Genomic DNA, 15928 nt, shown 5'->3' on the forward strand with positions numbered 1-15928 from the left:
AGTTATAATTTAGTAGTTGAATTGACAAAATTTATATTCTATAAAAAATATTAATAATGTAACAGTTATTTTAAGTTATATCGATATAACTTAATAATTAAATTAAAAATATTCATTTTATCCGCTTATAGCAAGTGGAATTTAGATAGTTCACAACTAACTTTTACATCATTTACATTTTTAAGAATTTATCTTTCTAGATAAATATAAGGTAGGTTTGGTCCAACTTCTTTATAAGAATTTTTAAAATAAAACTGAGTTTTCCCATAAATTAAAAAATAATTTATTGTATAAGTTAATATAGAGAAAATTCAATCTATAATTTCTCTTAATTCTTTTTATCTTTTATAAAGTAATTTTATTTTATAAAAAAATATAAGTTTGATTTTTATTTCAACCTGCGTAATTAACCTTGGTTAAAATCAAAACGACAGTGTTGTATCGTGTCGTTTTATCATCTAACCGAATTACATTGTTGTCTTGCGACCGTGGAAAGGGGCAGTGCAGTTCTAAGGTGAGTTTTGCTTCTTCGTTCTGTTGTTCAATATTGGTAATAAGTAGAGAAAGAAACAATAACATTTGCAAGATTCAATTTTTTCTTAAACTCACAACAAAATTTTCATTTGGCTGGAAAACTTGAAATATTTCTCACTTTACTATCACACTCTAATTTCCTCAAACGTGGAACAGTGTTTATTTATTTATGAAGTTCGATGTGACAAAACGTGTTGTGTTAAGTTCAACTGTTATGCTAGTGTATCTGTGTTGGTTCTTTTTGTGAGTGCTTGTGAGGGTTTGTGGATGATGTATTGGACATGCAATTTTCATTGTTCGTTTAATTGCGCTTACAACTTGCAGCTTCAATCTTGGGAAATTGATGATGGGCCACCTTGTGAATCTTCTCCATGGAACTGTTCTCTTCAACAACTTATGTTTCAATGACTTTCCCAAGTTCTTTAAGCAAAAAAGATATTCTCATACTGGAAAATTTGCCAAGTTTCATAAGTTTAATGGAGCCCCATTGGCTTTCCAAGGTTGTTTTACTTAAGGATTCTTTTATTTTTCTTTTGAAGTTTGTTATTTGTTTTCTGTTACTGTGCTTTATTTGAAGTTAGTTTTGACAGGCAGTGGGGACTTAACAAATCATGTTGGGAACTTGTTTAACCACAAGGTAAGATACATAACAAGTCCTTTTTGTGCCACAGTATTTTGTTCTGAATCTGATGATATTTCACCATTCTAGGATTCAGTTTGTTATAATAAATGCCTTACTCGATGAATACAATAAAGATGCTTCTAGAGGAATGCCTTACTCTCGTAAGTTATAACTGATAACTATGTAGGAAGGGAAAGAGAGGGAGGGAGGTTGAAAGTCAGGGAGAAAGAGAGAAAGTAACTGCAAAAAGTTTGGAGGCGCACACTAATTGTCATTATTATGTCTTTTCTCCGGTAGTAAAGGTTGTTGGACATCTATGGATGATGAGAAAGAGCTCAGACTTTTCTTTTATAGAACATAGCTATGCAAATATATAACTTTGTAAGTTTTAATAGGTTGGCACCCCAAGTTATATCAATCATTTGCAGCATACCCAAAGTAGAATTAAAAATAAAAAAAAGAGATATAAAATAAATAGCAGGTAGGAAGACTATCGTAAGGAGATAACCTATGAAAGTTAGATTAAACCTATCCCTGAAAAATTCATATATAGTAAAATCCGGTATGGTATCTCATCACATACTACACTATGTTCTAAATGTATTTCTGAGAAACTTAAGGTTTCTTTTTGTCTCTCTGATGCATTTTTTTTCTCTTACCAACTCTCCTAAATGTATAAGCACAAGCCCATTATCATACCTTGCGGGAAGCAGTAGCTAGGATCTTACTCCTGACCTACAGGTCATAACAGCTTGATGCATACATAACTTGACCCTTGTGCAAAACCCTTTGGAGTTTGAACATGAAGTTGGGACAAAGCATAACCTTTCATATCTTGTGCTGAAACTCACTTTAGTTATGAAGAACAAGGGTTACAACGTACAAGGAATGAATTCCTCGTGTGTCGTGATCACTTGGTCACCATGGTTTTGATATTGCATGGACTAAATATTCTAAAAGCTTAGTATGTTAGGTGCATGCTCAAGATTGATTTTATATTCATAAATAATAGCATGCGTAGTGGTAAAATATCATGCTTACTGGTTGTTGGCATTAATGTGTGTTAGAGATCCCGCATCTACTAGGTATGTAAGTGGAGGACAATGCTTACCCCTTAAGCTAGGTTTTTGATTGAGTTAGGCCTAAATTTAAATTTTAAGATGATATTAGAGTCTATCCTAACGATTGTTGTTGTCGGGTCTATCAGGTCACTTTCTATCGGGCTTTCATGAGATTGCATATAGATATCTAGTCTTGTGACATTTGAGATGTCCACTCCTTAGTTTGAGGGGTGTGTATAGAAAATTCACATCAACTATATATACCCTTATACCTTGAGCTAGTTTGAGGCTTGAATTAGCCATAAACCCAGTTTCTAAGTAAGTAGAACTAAATATGTTGCTGTTGTTTGGATCTAAATTTTTTTCATTCGATGTGGTATAAGTTTTGTGTTTTTGTTTTGATGAAATAAAAAACCAGTGAATCAATCTTCGTTATTGTATTCTTTCTTGAACAACATTATTTGTTTTTTCTTTGTTTTGGCTCTAAATTTTATGGTTTTACTGTTAGATTTACTTTAGTAATGGTGGAGAGTTGAATGGTATTCCTCATATACAAACTCTTAGAGAATTTCCTAGGGAGGAGCTTTTTGGAAAAGTTGTCATGGTCAGATTTGATTCTAACATATTAGTCAAGAAAGTGTGTGACAAGAAGAATCAATCAGTTTCTAATGCAGTATATACAATTAAATATTTGCACAAAGCTGGGGCAAAGATCATCTTGGTCAGTGATTGGAATATGAATACTCCAGAACATCACACAGATTCAGTTACAGGTACTTTCTTAAAGGCTTTTTGTTCAATCCTTGTTGTTTGTTGCCATGTTTAGCTATTGTGTCATCAATTGAACTGCTTATAGCAATTCTAGTTTTATTAAAGGGTGGAAAGACAGAAGAAACTACTAAAAAGAAACTGTAATCAATGCGGGCAATGGAATTAACATATGTCATTTTTTTATGTAAGGAAGCTTCCATATTGGATAATTGATGATCTCTATGCTGTAGATTTCTTATCAGAAGTTCTTCAAATACAAATTGTTCCACTGCATACCATTTATTTTAAGAAGCAAGCAAAGATGAATAGCCTTGAGAAAGAGAATATCCATCTTCTTGGGAATCTTTCTAATTTCAAAGAGGAAGTTGCTAATTGTTTGGAATTTGCTAGAATATTATCATCAGGAGTTGATATCTTTGTCAATGACTCCTTCTCCAACTGTCATAAAGTTCTGGCATCTACTGTTGGTGTTACCCGTTTCTGCTATGCCTGTATAGCTGGTTTTCACTTTGAGGAGCGGCTTAATCTACTGAAGAATCTTGCAGAAGCCAGCAGGAAGCCATATGTAGCAATTGTATGTCTCTTCTGTTATTAGTTATAATCCACAACTTTTACATTGAAGAAAGTCTCAAGTACTTTTATTGATAAATTTGTTCACTATTTGTTTCTCTTGCAATCCAGATTGGAGGGGGTAATCTCTATGATAAAGCAGCTTCCTTTCAGTTCTTAGCTTCCAGATGCCAAGGGTTTGTTTTTGTGGGTATGATGTCATTTCAAGTAATGCACGCATTAGGAGTATCAATTCCTTGTGATTTAGTGGACCGTAAAGCAATTAATGAAGCTCTAGATATAGTGAGACTTGCTCAAGATAGAAACGTTCAGATTCTGTATCCAAAAGATTTTTGGTGCCAGAAAAAGTGCGATCCAAAGCAATTGCAAGTATTTCCTTCTCATGGAATTTTGGATGGTACGCTATTCTTCAAATTGATAAGGGGTTGTGTTCTTAGACATTATTTTTGTTCAGCAAATAAAGTTAATCCAAAATGTGATTTTTATCTAGATTGGGTGCCTGTGGACCTAGGACCTGCATCATTGGATGAAATCGGTTCTACACTTACAAATTGTAAGGTACTGCAGTTGGTTTATTTTCTTAATATGTATTAAAGAGTCTTCAGATAACTATCGAATTGGGATTGATTTATCATTTCTGTCCTAGGGAATGTTTTATTAAAATGGGCATTTGGTTCTTGCATCTTATCTGCTGCTTTTAGTTTGAATTTGTGCATGTAATCAATATCATGCAATGACTTTAGGTATTGGTAATGGATAACAGTGTCTTCATTCTAAGAAAATTTATTATCTATACATTTTGAAATGTAACAAGGCACTACATAACATTTTTATTTGAATCCATTGCAGAAGATAGTTTGGATTGGTCCGGTGAAATTTGTTAATTCAAGTGAATACACCAATGGGGCTTCTAAATTGACAAGAATTCTAGACAAACTAGGCCAAAACAACTGTGAAATAACAGTTGTTGGAGCCATGGCAAGCAAACTAGTGAGACAGGAAAAAAGTTCATTGTCCTTTATAAATATAATTGAGAATGCTTCTGTTGTATGGGAATTTCTCAAAGGAAGAAAGCTCCCTGGTGTTATGGCTGTCGACAGGGTATGCCTTGATAAGAACTATTTCTTACCACTCTCTTCCACTAAATATTTCAGGATAATAATGCAATGTATGCTCAAAATATTTTATTGTTCAAAACTACCTTGCATGCCTCTTGAACTTGCACTGTTAGTATTTTGCCGCTGGAATTTATGGAGAAGACTCAGTTATTATATAATTTATATTCATTATTTTGTGAACTTTTTCTAACAAAATAAAACATGGTCATTTTAGTCCATAACCAATACATATGAATGATGTTCCTTAAAAGCAAATATATTTTTGTTGTTTGGTGAACTTATTTCTAAATTGGACAAAATTTTGGTACACAATAAAAAAAAGTTATTTTTCACGGCATGTTGGAATTGTTAGGAACCAAAAGAAGAAACCCTAACACACTATCACTTTCTCCACCAATATCTAACAAAAATAGTATATAGCCATTCTTGTGAATGATTGCGTTAGTAGGAACCAAGTCATAGATAAACTCATTCTAGTGGTAAACTTTGACCTTGATTTTCTTTTCTCTCCAATGGCTACCTCAAATCCCATCCCTTTCGTGCCTCACTCTTTTCTCAACTCTATAGTTGAGAAACTCAGATGACTCAAATTATATTTGCAACATCAAATCAAACTGTCACAAAGTCGCTCAAGCTTCAGAGGTTTGTCGTTAACCCATTGATTCCTCCTAGATAACTCACTGATCAAGATCCCGATGCTGATAATGTCATTCCTACATATTAAGTTTGGAAAGTTTAGGATCAAGTGTTGCTTACCAGGCTTCAATCAACGTTGTCAAAATCTTTTCTCTCTCAAGTCATGGAATCAATTCACTCATATCAAGTATGAAATAAAATCCACGAATACTTCCATATGTAGATGAAGGCACACACCTGTCAACTTTGTAGGAACAACTGGCTCCAGAAGGGGGAGCATGAATGGAGCCTGAACTCAATTTGCAGTTGATAAAGAACACACAAGGATAGTGTCTAACAAGCAAAGAGAAGAGAAAAATAAGACACAAATTTATACTAGTTCACCCTACCAGTCTCCTTAAGCAAACTGCTTAATAGCTTTCACTAACCAAAACACAAACCTCTCCAAGTACACCGAGTATTCTCACCTCTCCATATACACTGAGTACACAAACCCTTCTAGGTACAATGAGTATTCTCACCTCTCCAAATACACTAGTCATAATCTTCACCTGAGACTAAGACCTCTCAACGTATGAGAAAAACACTCTCAAAGAGAGAACAATGAAAGCTCACTGGGTATATTTCACAAAGTGAAGGATTTACAATGGTTCACAACCCAATATACTAGACGCTCTATTTACAACATATGTGAATCTTGTTCTTAAACTTTTCTATACAATATGATTTTCTAAATCATTCTTGTTGTTCTTTTCTTCTTGAACTCCGAGCTCTTTATATAGCCTTAGAAAAGATGATGGTTGAAGCTTGTAAATTGAAAGTCTTTAAAATTGCATTTCATCATTTTGGTATTAAATGCTCCAAAGGAAACTTCTGCTATGAAGATTTCTTGTGCGTCTTGAATGATTATTTGTTGATGTTGGACTTTGAAATCTTTCTATACTTGTATATTTTGAGCATTGAAGCTTGAATTGAATATACTCAAAGTTTGCACAAATTTCACACTGTAGCACCTTTGTTTTTCCATTAGATGCTTCAGACTTTATCTTAGATTTAATTTATCAAAACATAATTTCGAACTTGAATCGAAACTGTCTCTTTGTTTTTCAAAACCTTTCTTTGTTAAAATTGTATTTTCGAAAACCTTCTATCTCTGTAAGATTTAAGAATGTTTGATGCATATCAGTATTTTAAATAGGATATATTTCATTCAAATAGAATCGAGAATGCGAAGATATTAAGTTTTTGAAAGCCTTTGTTTTAGTTTTGAATTTTGAAAACTTTCCAGAAAAGCTTAATAGGATGTTTGACTGAAATTTTGATTTATATGGAATTAATAGCATTAATACAAGTTTTGAAAACATTCAAGGATTATTAGAAAACATTTTTAGAGTACAAAGATTGAGTTTAGAAACTTCCTTGACGCATTAGACTATTTATGGCAAAAATGAAGACTAGACCGTCTAACACGAAAACAAAGACTAGACCGTCTTACATGTTGATGTCTTTGAGACTGTTTAACACATTTTTCTGAGATAATTTAGTAGGTTGAGGACCAATGAGACCGTCTAGCACGTCTAACATAAAGAGACCGTCTAACATGTTTAACATAGTGAAACTGTCTAGGACGTGCATAGTGAGACCGTCTACCAGGTTAATCATTGTGAGATCGTCTAGAATGTTAAAACTGTAGACTTATCTCACTCTTTTGAACACAATGAGACCGTCTAACAAGTTTAACTCCGAGGGACCATCTAACAGGTGTAACACTGTAGGACTATCTACAAGTTTAATCTCAATAAATCGTTTGATGTGTCTATTTTAAGTTTTGCACATGAGGTAGCTTTGTCATAAAAGTTAAACACACCTTATAGTATTTGTTATCATCAAAAGCTTCATAGATGAACTTATTCTCATAAGACCGTCTAGTGGGATATTAGACCGTCTAATACTGTATAGTGCCTTAACAAACTTCACTTTTATGCCATCATAGAGAAATTCAAAGAGAAAAAACTAAACTGAAAATGGAGTTTTTCATTTCATTTTTAACTCTAAAAATTTAATACAAAGGGAGCATTTATAGAAGCTTCCCTTAGGGCACGGTTGTGCAAAGGCTGGAACAGAGTAACAAATCTTATAGAAAACAAGAGAATATTCTATAATACCAAGAATTGAAAAGAGAAACAAAATAAAGATTTTTATTGAATAGAATGAAAAGATCAAGAAATAGGAGAGCACTCTCTCCTTCAAGGGTTTTCCCTTCACAAAGGATTTCTCCTCTCACAAAGAGCTAATGCTCAATCTACATAAGTGAACTACTTTCCCTCTTTCTCCTTACATCCTACTGTCTATTTCACTCATTAACCCCCGAACTAACTATCAATATCCTAACTGTATTAACTAACTCCCGCATTCCCATAGTCCTAACAGAATGTAATTGACATGTAGGAATTAGGAAGATAAGGTCAATATTGATATTTTAAGATGAACGTAGTTAACGTTGCAGTATTTCATTTAATCACGCTGATGAAACCGATCTTGCTTTAAGCATCTTAAAGTGTCTAAGCATTTTGCGTGATTGATATTATTACTGCTTATGGTAGTTACATGTTGCAGGGATACCCTTCTGAAATCAACTGGAACAGCATTTATTCTGACCCAGCTCAATCTCTGGTTGTTGATATTGGAAGTGGTATTTTTTTAAATTAATGTTCACTATGCTCGTAGCTTATAAAATTTTGTAACTAGAAACATAGCCTAAAGTTCTCATGCACTATAAAACATATTAACAGTTGATGTGAATGTATTCTCATTACATAAATTTTCTTTTATGTTTAACCTAAAATCCTTTTATAAAATTCCCAAATTCTGTAATAGAAGAAGAGGGAGGATGGGACTCAGACAGCAGATTAGATAGAAAACTTGTGCTACTGGTTTTTCCCTGACACAGTTTGCTCTTCATTACAGGCAATGGGCTTTTCCTTCTTGAAATGGCTAGAAGGAGGCAAGATTTAAACTTCCTTGGTTTGGAGATCAATGAAAAGGTTTTCTACTCGTTATGTCCTCTTCTCTCACTTCTACCCTGTTTTTTGTTTTCCATACTAGGCTTTTTACTTAATTATTTTCCTTTTTCCTGTTAATATCTTTTTCAGCTTGTTTTGCGCTGTCTGGATTCTATTAATCAATATGACATAAAGAATGGGTAATTATGTTGCTTTCATAGTACAAATTGATGCAACATCTTGAATTTAAATTTTATCTTGGTTCAACAGCAAGGAATGACACAAGAACATTCTGAACTTATTACACGGACACATGGAATTATGATCATATGTTACTAATTAGAGTTCCTTCAAGGTTGAAATTTAATTCCTTTGTTAAACTTTCTTAGCTTTGGTTTCCTGTTTTCTCTATTTTAGGTACTTTGTTGCTACCAATGCAACATCAACATTCCGTTCTATTGTTTCTACTTACCCAGGAGAGTTAGTTCTTGTCTCAATACAGGTCAATAAATTAAATTTTGTAATATTTTGAATTATTACATTACATTTTGACTGTTGTGGGTCTATTCTTTGCTATTGATGCTACCATTGCACCAATGAACGAATTTGCAGCATGCTAGCCCTGCTATTAATTAGTATTGACCACCTTTTTTTGGCATCATTCATCTTGTGGCATTCTATACACACTATTATCACCAATAAGCAATTTCTTTGGCACACGAATTGTTTAGCAGTCAGCAAGCTACTGTAGAGATGTACTGATGCTGCTGTCATTGCTGCCAATTCTCTGATGCAACCTAGCCAAGTGTTTGTGTTGGAAAGTTGTCTTAGTTGCAGTCATTCCTAACGCACCTTAGTTGTAATCTTTTTGGGAGTTGTCGTAATTGCAGGCTCAAGGGTGATGGTTTAGTCTCACATTGACTAGAAAAGTGACTTAGATAGAACTTATAAAGCTTTTTCGGTTCTTACCATATTAGCTAATTTTTCAGGGTTCAATTAGATCTTAAATCCAAATCCTAAGAGTTTGCTACCCACATTTTTCTCACGACATCATTAGAAGTTTCTTGCATGATTGGCATTCATGGAAGCTTTGATCATTCTCTGTATATTAGACTGACTGAAGTGTCTTCTGTTCTCGAGTTATGATGTCCACAAACTTCTAAACAGTTGCCAACCTGATCATTCTAGTAATAATACTGCTAAAGCCAAAATTATAATAGCAGTTATTTGTGCCCTGATTTTGCCTTTTCCTTTTCAAATTTTCTCACAATAAAATGTTCATTGTTTGATGTCACAATCTTCCTATATGATTGGTTAACCTTTGAGAAAATTTGCTATCACTATAAGAACTAAATTTTGTTGGAAAGACAAGTTTAGGGGGTTCCAAACTAATTCCTTATGGTAAATGAGGTTCTATGAATTTAACGCAATTTAATGGTAACCAAATTTTCTGTAATTTTCTTCTTTTCTCCGTCAACTGCTTAGCCTTAATCTCTATTCTGGCTTTATTTCTGCAGTGTCCAAACCCCGATTTCAACAAACCTGAGCATAGATGGAGGATGCTTCAGAGATCTTTAATTGAAGCAATAGTGGATCTTCTAGCACCCAATGGGAAGGTAATTAGACTTTGAAGGATTTCTACTAGTGCAGTTGACGGGGTCAGGTCTCCCCCATTAATCTTATATAAACATAATTGCTCATCAGATCTGAGTGGGAAGCCAAACCTTACAAAACTAGAAAATATTTCCTTTTCCTTTTTAGTCACATTTTGTTGTGCTGAGTAGCGACTTCATTCTTTGAATAGTTTGAGTTTGTTAATATTGAGGCTTACTTAGAATATTGACATTGACCAGATCTATCTGCAATCTGATGTAGAAGCTGTGACAATAAGAATGAAAGAGCAATTTTTGAGATATGGCAAGGGTAAGCTTGATTTGGAGTATGGACAAAGTGAGTGGCTTGAGGAAAACCCATTTGGAGTAAGATCAAATTGGGAAAAACATGTTCTAGAGCGCCAGGCCCCTATGTACAGGATGATGTTTTCTAAATCATCTGGTATTAGGGAAGTTTAGAGTTGCTAAGGATGTAATTCAGAATCTGTCTGATACATCAACTCTTCAAAGGGTTACTATTATTTTGCAGAATCTATCACAGAGCTAATGATTTCTCCACGCCGGGGCTGTGTTGTATTTGTAGGTAATAGGAGCATTACACATTTCATTTTCAGCTTTCTCTTGACTAAATAGTGAATTTAGTTCCTGAAATTTCATCTTGTTATTGTATTAGTTCTTAAAACTAAGAAAAACTCAAATCAGTACTTGAAATATTTGAGTTTTATTAAGTTCCTATAGTTAACCCCTTTTTTTCTTTTTGATCCTTAGTCCAGGGACTGAAGTGATAATAATAACATATTTTTAGAGATCAAAATTAAAAGAGAGATTAATTTTGGGAACTTAAATAAAACCTTTAAACAATTCAAGGACTTGTTTTGAGTTTTTCCTTAACTTCAGGAATTAATGGCAGTGAGATAAAATTGTTAATTTTCTCTTTTATCTTTGATTTCAGGAATTAGTAATGAATTCATTCATCTCAAGTATTCTACCAGCTTTTGCAGTGATGAACTTCCCAACAGATTGGAGAATGCAGTGGAAAATTATTGATGAGAAAAGTCTAATGTTCCATAAGGGATTCCATTGTATGGAAAATATTATTTACAATGTGGATATGATTCCTTAACTCCAAGGTATTATGGTATGATATTGCTCGCAGGAACATGTTACTGTGGTCTGAAAGATACAAATTCGTGAAGGGAATGCTAAAACCAACGTTTTTAGATGACAGAGGTTGTGAAAAAAGATAAAATGGAGAAAAAATAGTTTAATTTTTATGTATTGGCTTAATAAAAAAAATCATCTTATGACACTTCAAATAATTATTATAAAATTAAGAAATCTGCGTATATTATTTGTTGTAAAATGACTATCTAAATGATTAAGTTCTTAAATAACAGAACGATGAGTGTTTAAAAAAGAGTTTCTTGATTTATTTTCATACCAATTTGTATATTTTAAGTTTGTGTTTTTAAATTATTTTAAAAAATTGAATAGTTTTTGCATTTTAAACATTTGTGATTCTATAAAAGAAAAAAAATCATGTACCGAAAACATTTGTGATTTAATTCTTATCTTGTTAACCAATTGTTATTGAATTCTCAGAGTTAGATTTCACTAAAGTTAAATTGAATATACTTAATTTTAGTTATAAATTTTGAGATTTGTTTAAATAATTCATGAATTAATTTCTAATAGTTTAAAACTATTTTTTTATAATTTTTTTTAATTTATGGTAGAAATAAGAAGACTTCAATTGACATCATGGTCATTAAAATCCTATTCCTAAACAGATTTAAAATAACTACCAATTTCAATAATTTAAATTTAGATTTTTGAAATATAGAAAATATGAATGGATGCTTAAAAGGTGGGAAGGGCAGATTTTTTAAATTCTAAAGTCATCCTATATCTTTGTTTTTTAGTTATTTTCCAAAAATCACATTTGTAAAATACTTTTTTCCTTACTGCCAACAGTATGTTTGGCAATAGCTATTAAAATTAGGCCAATAAAGAAAGAATATATATATATATATATATATATATATATATTAAGACAAGATTTTATATCACAAAACATAGATGAAAAGTCATGTTAAAGAAACTCAAAATTTAGTATATTTAATAGTTGCTGGCCCGTGCGGACCACGGGCTAATGCGGGACGGGCTAATGTGGGTTAGCGGGTTGAAAAACTCAACCTATCCCGCATTTTTTATCAGCGGGCCATGGGCTGGCCGCCCACCCCGCTTTGCCATCCTTAATGAAATCTAAGACAAAACTAAGACTTTATTTGTTACGGTTTAGAAGAAATTGTTAAAGATTGGACAAAGCATTATATATATATAAAAGATAAGACAAGACAGAAACTTTTTTTTCTCAAATAACACTATTTCCTTTATTATTTCCCTGATTAGTATCCTTTTATTTTTATTTTTCTATTTAATATTTTTTTATTTTTTCTTTTTTCTTTTTTTATCTAACATTTTTTTTTGTTTTTTATTTTTCTATCTAGTACTTTTTCTTTCCATGATTTCATTTTGTATTTTTGAAAGAAAAAAAAAACCCTTAAAAATTGTTTTATGGGGGAAAAGGTGTTTTTAGAATTTTTTATTTCTTTATCTAGAGTGAATTAAAAAAAAGAATAAAAATAAATTTGAAAACCAATAAAATAAAATAAAATATTTTTTTGAAATTTTAGAAGAAGACTAAGATAGTACCTTAGACAAATATTGTAAGTGTGGGTGTTTCTTTCTGAAAACACTCTATCAAATAGGTAAAATAATTAAAATATCCCAAAAAAATTATTCTGTAAAATACATTCTAAAACGTATTATACACGTTCCAGAAATCTTATTCTGGAAAATGTTTTTCAAAATTTTTGGAAACATTGTCCTGAATATAGTTATAAATTCTAGAGAGGGGTGTTCAGAAACATTCTGAAAAAAACTATTCCAGAAATAATTTAAGAAAGAGGTAAAATCATCTTTTCGGATATAGATGGAGAGTAGGAAAAACTTTGATACAGGAAAAAACACCATGTAAGATATATCATTATGATGAGAAAGAACGACCAAAAATTATGAATAGATTAAGAATGTGAAAGATGATTTTGAGATACAAATCCTCGAAGTTTGTATGCTTATGATTTAGATGCAACAATAAAGAAAAAATTAATTGATTCTAAAAGGCATTAATGATAAAAGATAAGATATAATAGAATCCTTCTCCATGCAGAAATTATTAATAAAATGAATGTATGAAGTCAAATATAAATACTTCATGTGAATGTTGTATGGGAGAGAGAATCAAAAGTTTCAAATGCTTAGAATATTAATGTGTCCGATTAACAATCTAGAAAGAGTTCTTTTATGAATCATGCACCTTGTGAAGTTAAACTCTTGAACAATAAACACTTATTATTGTTCCTCTCATAGAGTTTTATCTTATAAACAAGCAACAATGAACAATTATAGAGTTAAGGAATTGTATAATTGTGTACAAATTGTATAGTTAATAAGAGTGTAATTGTGTACTTATACTCAATTTCAGGAGGAAGTTAGATGATGATAAGAAATGGATTAACAAACTCATAAGTGACATTAGTAATATTTATACAATCATCAAAATGACATTAATAATTAATAATACTTATACAATCAAGTTTTAATTAGTAAAACTCTTGTTAATAAAAAAAAAAACAAACAAACCTAAATGAAATTATGTAAAAGTACATGTTAAATAAATAACAAAAATATAACTATAAAGTACATCTAGTCATTCCAATGATTTCAAAAGATATGTCTAACATAAAAGTTTTTATATAAAAAAAAAAATTACCTTCATAACAGAATTGAAAAGTTTTCATATTTACATTACATAAAATGTTTGAAAATTGATTTACCATTAATTCAATAGTTGAAAAGCCTTAAAAAAATATGGAGTCCAAAATAATGGTTAGAGTTGGTATTGAACACAGATTACAAGTTAGAATTGGTATTGCAGCACATCAGAAATGTAAAATAACAAAATTAACCTAGGTTTTAAGAATCCAAACACATGTCTGTAACATGTTTTCTGGAAAGAATACTCCATAACCTGTTCTTGAAAGACACTCCGAAATCATAACCATATGGGAATACTCTTTCTGAAATAGATTTTATAATATCTGGATTTACGGTTTCAAAAGTAAAAAATATCTTCGAGAAAGAATATTTCAGAATTATTTCTTTTATCTTCCAAATTTTCTATTCCAAAAATACCTTTTACTTACTAAATACTCCCTATTCCAAAACCACCAAAAACAGAGAAGGGTAATTTAAGTATTTAAAAAAATATAGTAGTGCAGAAACACCCCTCAATCAAATGATTATTTAACAACATTTCAGTAACACATCAAAGCTAAAACGAACACTCAAAAAGAAAACGTAACATATTTTTATCTTATTTGAAGAAATTGAGAAGAGATAAAATTTTATTTTTTTAGCAGAAAAATAGATTTTCTTATAACTAATAAAATTATGTTTTTTTAAAAATATTTTCCTTATGCAGCCTGGTCCATGAGTTACCTCTTATGCGGAACAGGCCCGCGAGCCAACCTGTGAAATGAGCCTGCACTCCTTGCACATGCAGGACGGACCAGCCTGTAATGCCACTCCCAATTGTCGATTGGCAGTAACAATGCATTGATACAAATGCGGTTATTTCATTCATAACAAAATGTTTGCTAAGATGTTTTTCTACCATTCAGCTTCGCTACTAGCCATTTCAAGAGCAACAAACTCATATTCTATTTGATCTTGCAATAATTTTTTGCCTGACAAATCTCCATGTAACTGCATCACTCCCAAGTGTAAACACATAACCACTAGTGGATTTTGTCACTTCTGAATCAGAGATCCAATTAGCATTATTGTACCCTTCTAGCACAATGGGAAATCTACTGTACTCAATGACATAATCCATTATACCTCTCAAGTATTTCTTAAGTCTTGCAAGCGCATCCCAATGATCCTTATGTTTAATTAAATACACTTTGGTGTATCTAGAAAAATCATCTATAAATGTTACAAAATAATTTTTACAACCTCTAGACATGGTTTGTTTTAAATCAGCAAGATCGGTGTGAATTAAACCCAGAAGTTCAATTTGACGTTTTACAAAATGAAATATTTCTTCATTATTTTAGATTCTACACATATATCACATTTACTATTTTTGTTTGTCATGCATGTTGATTAATCCTAATCGTTTTAATTTCGTAACCTAGGAATAATTCACATGTCCTAATCTAGCATGCCACACACCATACAAATCAATAATATAAGAAGATTCATATTCATTAATAACTTCATAAATGTTCAATACAAAAAGACCATGATCACAATATCCCTCACCCACAAAAATATTATTTTGTTAGGTATAATTACCTTTTTGGTCCCTACATTTGAGGTCAACATTCAATTTCATAAAGTGGCTTTTAAAAAAAATCAATTTGGTCCCAAATTTTTTTAAAAAGGTTTAATTTGGTCCCTTTCGTTAAGTTTCCAACAATGACGTTAACTATTGATGATGTGGCACACAATGATGATGGTGGTAGTTTGTACACGTGGACTGAACGAGACTGCAGAGTGAGAAACTAAAGAAAAGTAAAGAATAAACTCACCTCAGTCAAAAAAAGGTAAAGGGAGAATAAGATGGGTAGATTGCGAGTCCAACAAGGACGATGAATGCGACCAAAGTCTTTCACAACATTCCAAAGAGGCAGCAAGAACAACTTCTTCAATGCTGATGGTGGTAGCGTGGTTGTAGATGAGTGAATTGAATGAACTAGAAAGTGGTGAGTAAAGTAATATATTTTTCTCTCATGATTTAATATATAATAATACTATTTAAACATTAACTATTTTTATTAATTATATGCATCCAGGTTCAGTGTCAACCCTACCATCGGATGTGCCCAAGATCGTTGCCACCACAATTGGGAATTCTGCTGGTTTGAACTTT

General features: G+C 31.9%; 1 protein-coding gene across 24 annotated transcripts; it reads left to right on the forward strand.

The window, feature by feature from the left end:
* Positions 1-435: 435 nt before the first annotated feature.
* LOC137837212 (uncharacterized) lies at positions 436-11152 on the forward strand. 24 transcript variants are annotated; one of them, XM_090301202.1, is made up of 15 exons: positions 436-514; positions 859-1034; positions 1125-1171; positions 2880-2990; positions 3219-3562; positions 3670-3955; positions 4049-4116; positions 4408-4659; positions 7929-8004; positions 8280-8356; positions 8465-8514; positions 8732-8816; positions 9832-9930; positions 10168-10510; positions 10880-11152. In XM_090301202.1, exons 4-14 carry the CDS (start codon positions 2954-2956, stop codon positions 10384-10386), a joined length of 1593 nt encoding a protein of 530 aa, XP_090157328.1. In that variant the 5' UTR covers positions 436-514; positions 859-1034; positions 1125-1171; positions 2880-2953; the 3' UTR covers positions 10387-10510; positions 10880-11152. The 24 variants fall into 24 exon arrangements, with proteins under 24 accessions (XP_090157328.1, XP_068502241.1, XP_090157318.1 ...); XM_068646140.2 differs by having other exon boundaries at positions 447-514; positions 2726-2990; XM_090301192.1 differs by having other exon boundaries at positions 447-514; positions 2726-2990; positions 10190-10510.
* The last annotated feature ends 4776 nt before the right edge of the window (positions 11153-15928 follow it).

Source organism: Phaseolus vulgaris, chromosome 4, assembly GCF_051622355.1.
Source record: "Phaseolus vulgaris cultivar YP4 chromosome 4, ASM5162235v1, whole genome shotgun sequence".
Taxonomy (NCBI): domain Eukaryota; kingdom Viridiplantae; phylum Streptophyta; class Magnoliopsida; order Fabales; family Fabaceae; genus Phaseolus; species Phaseolus vulgaris.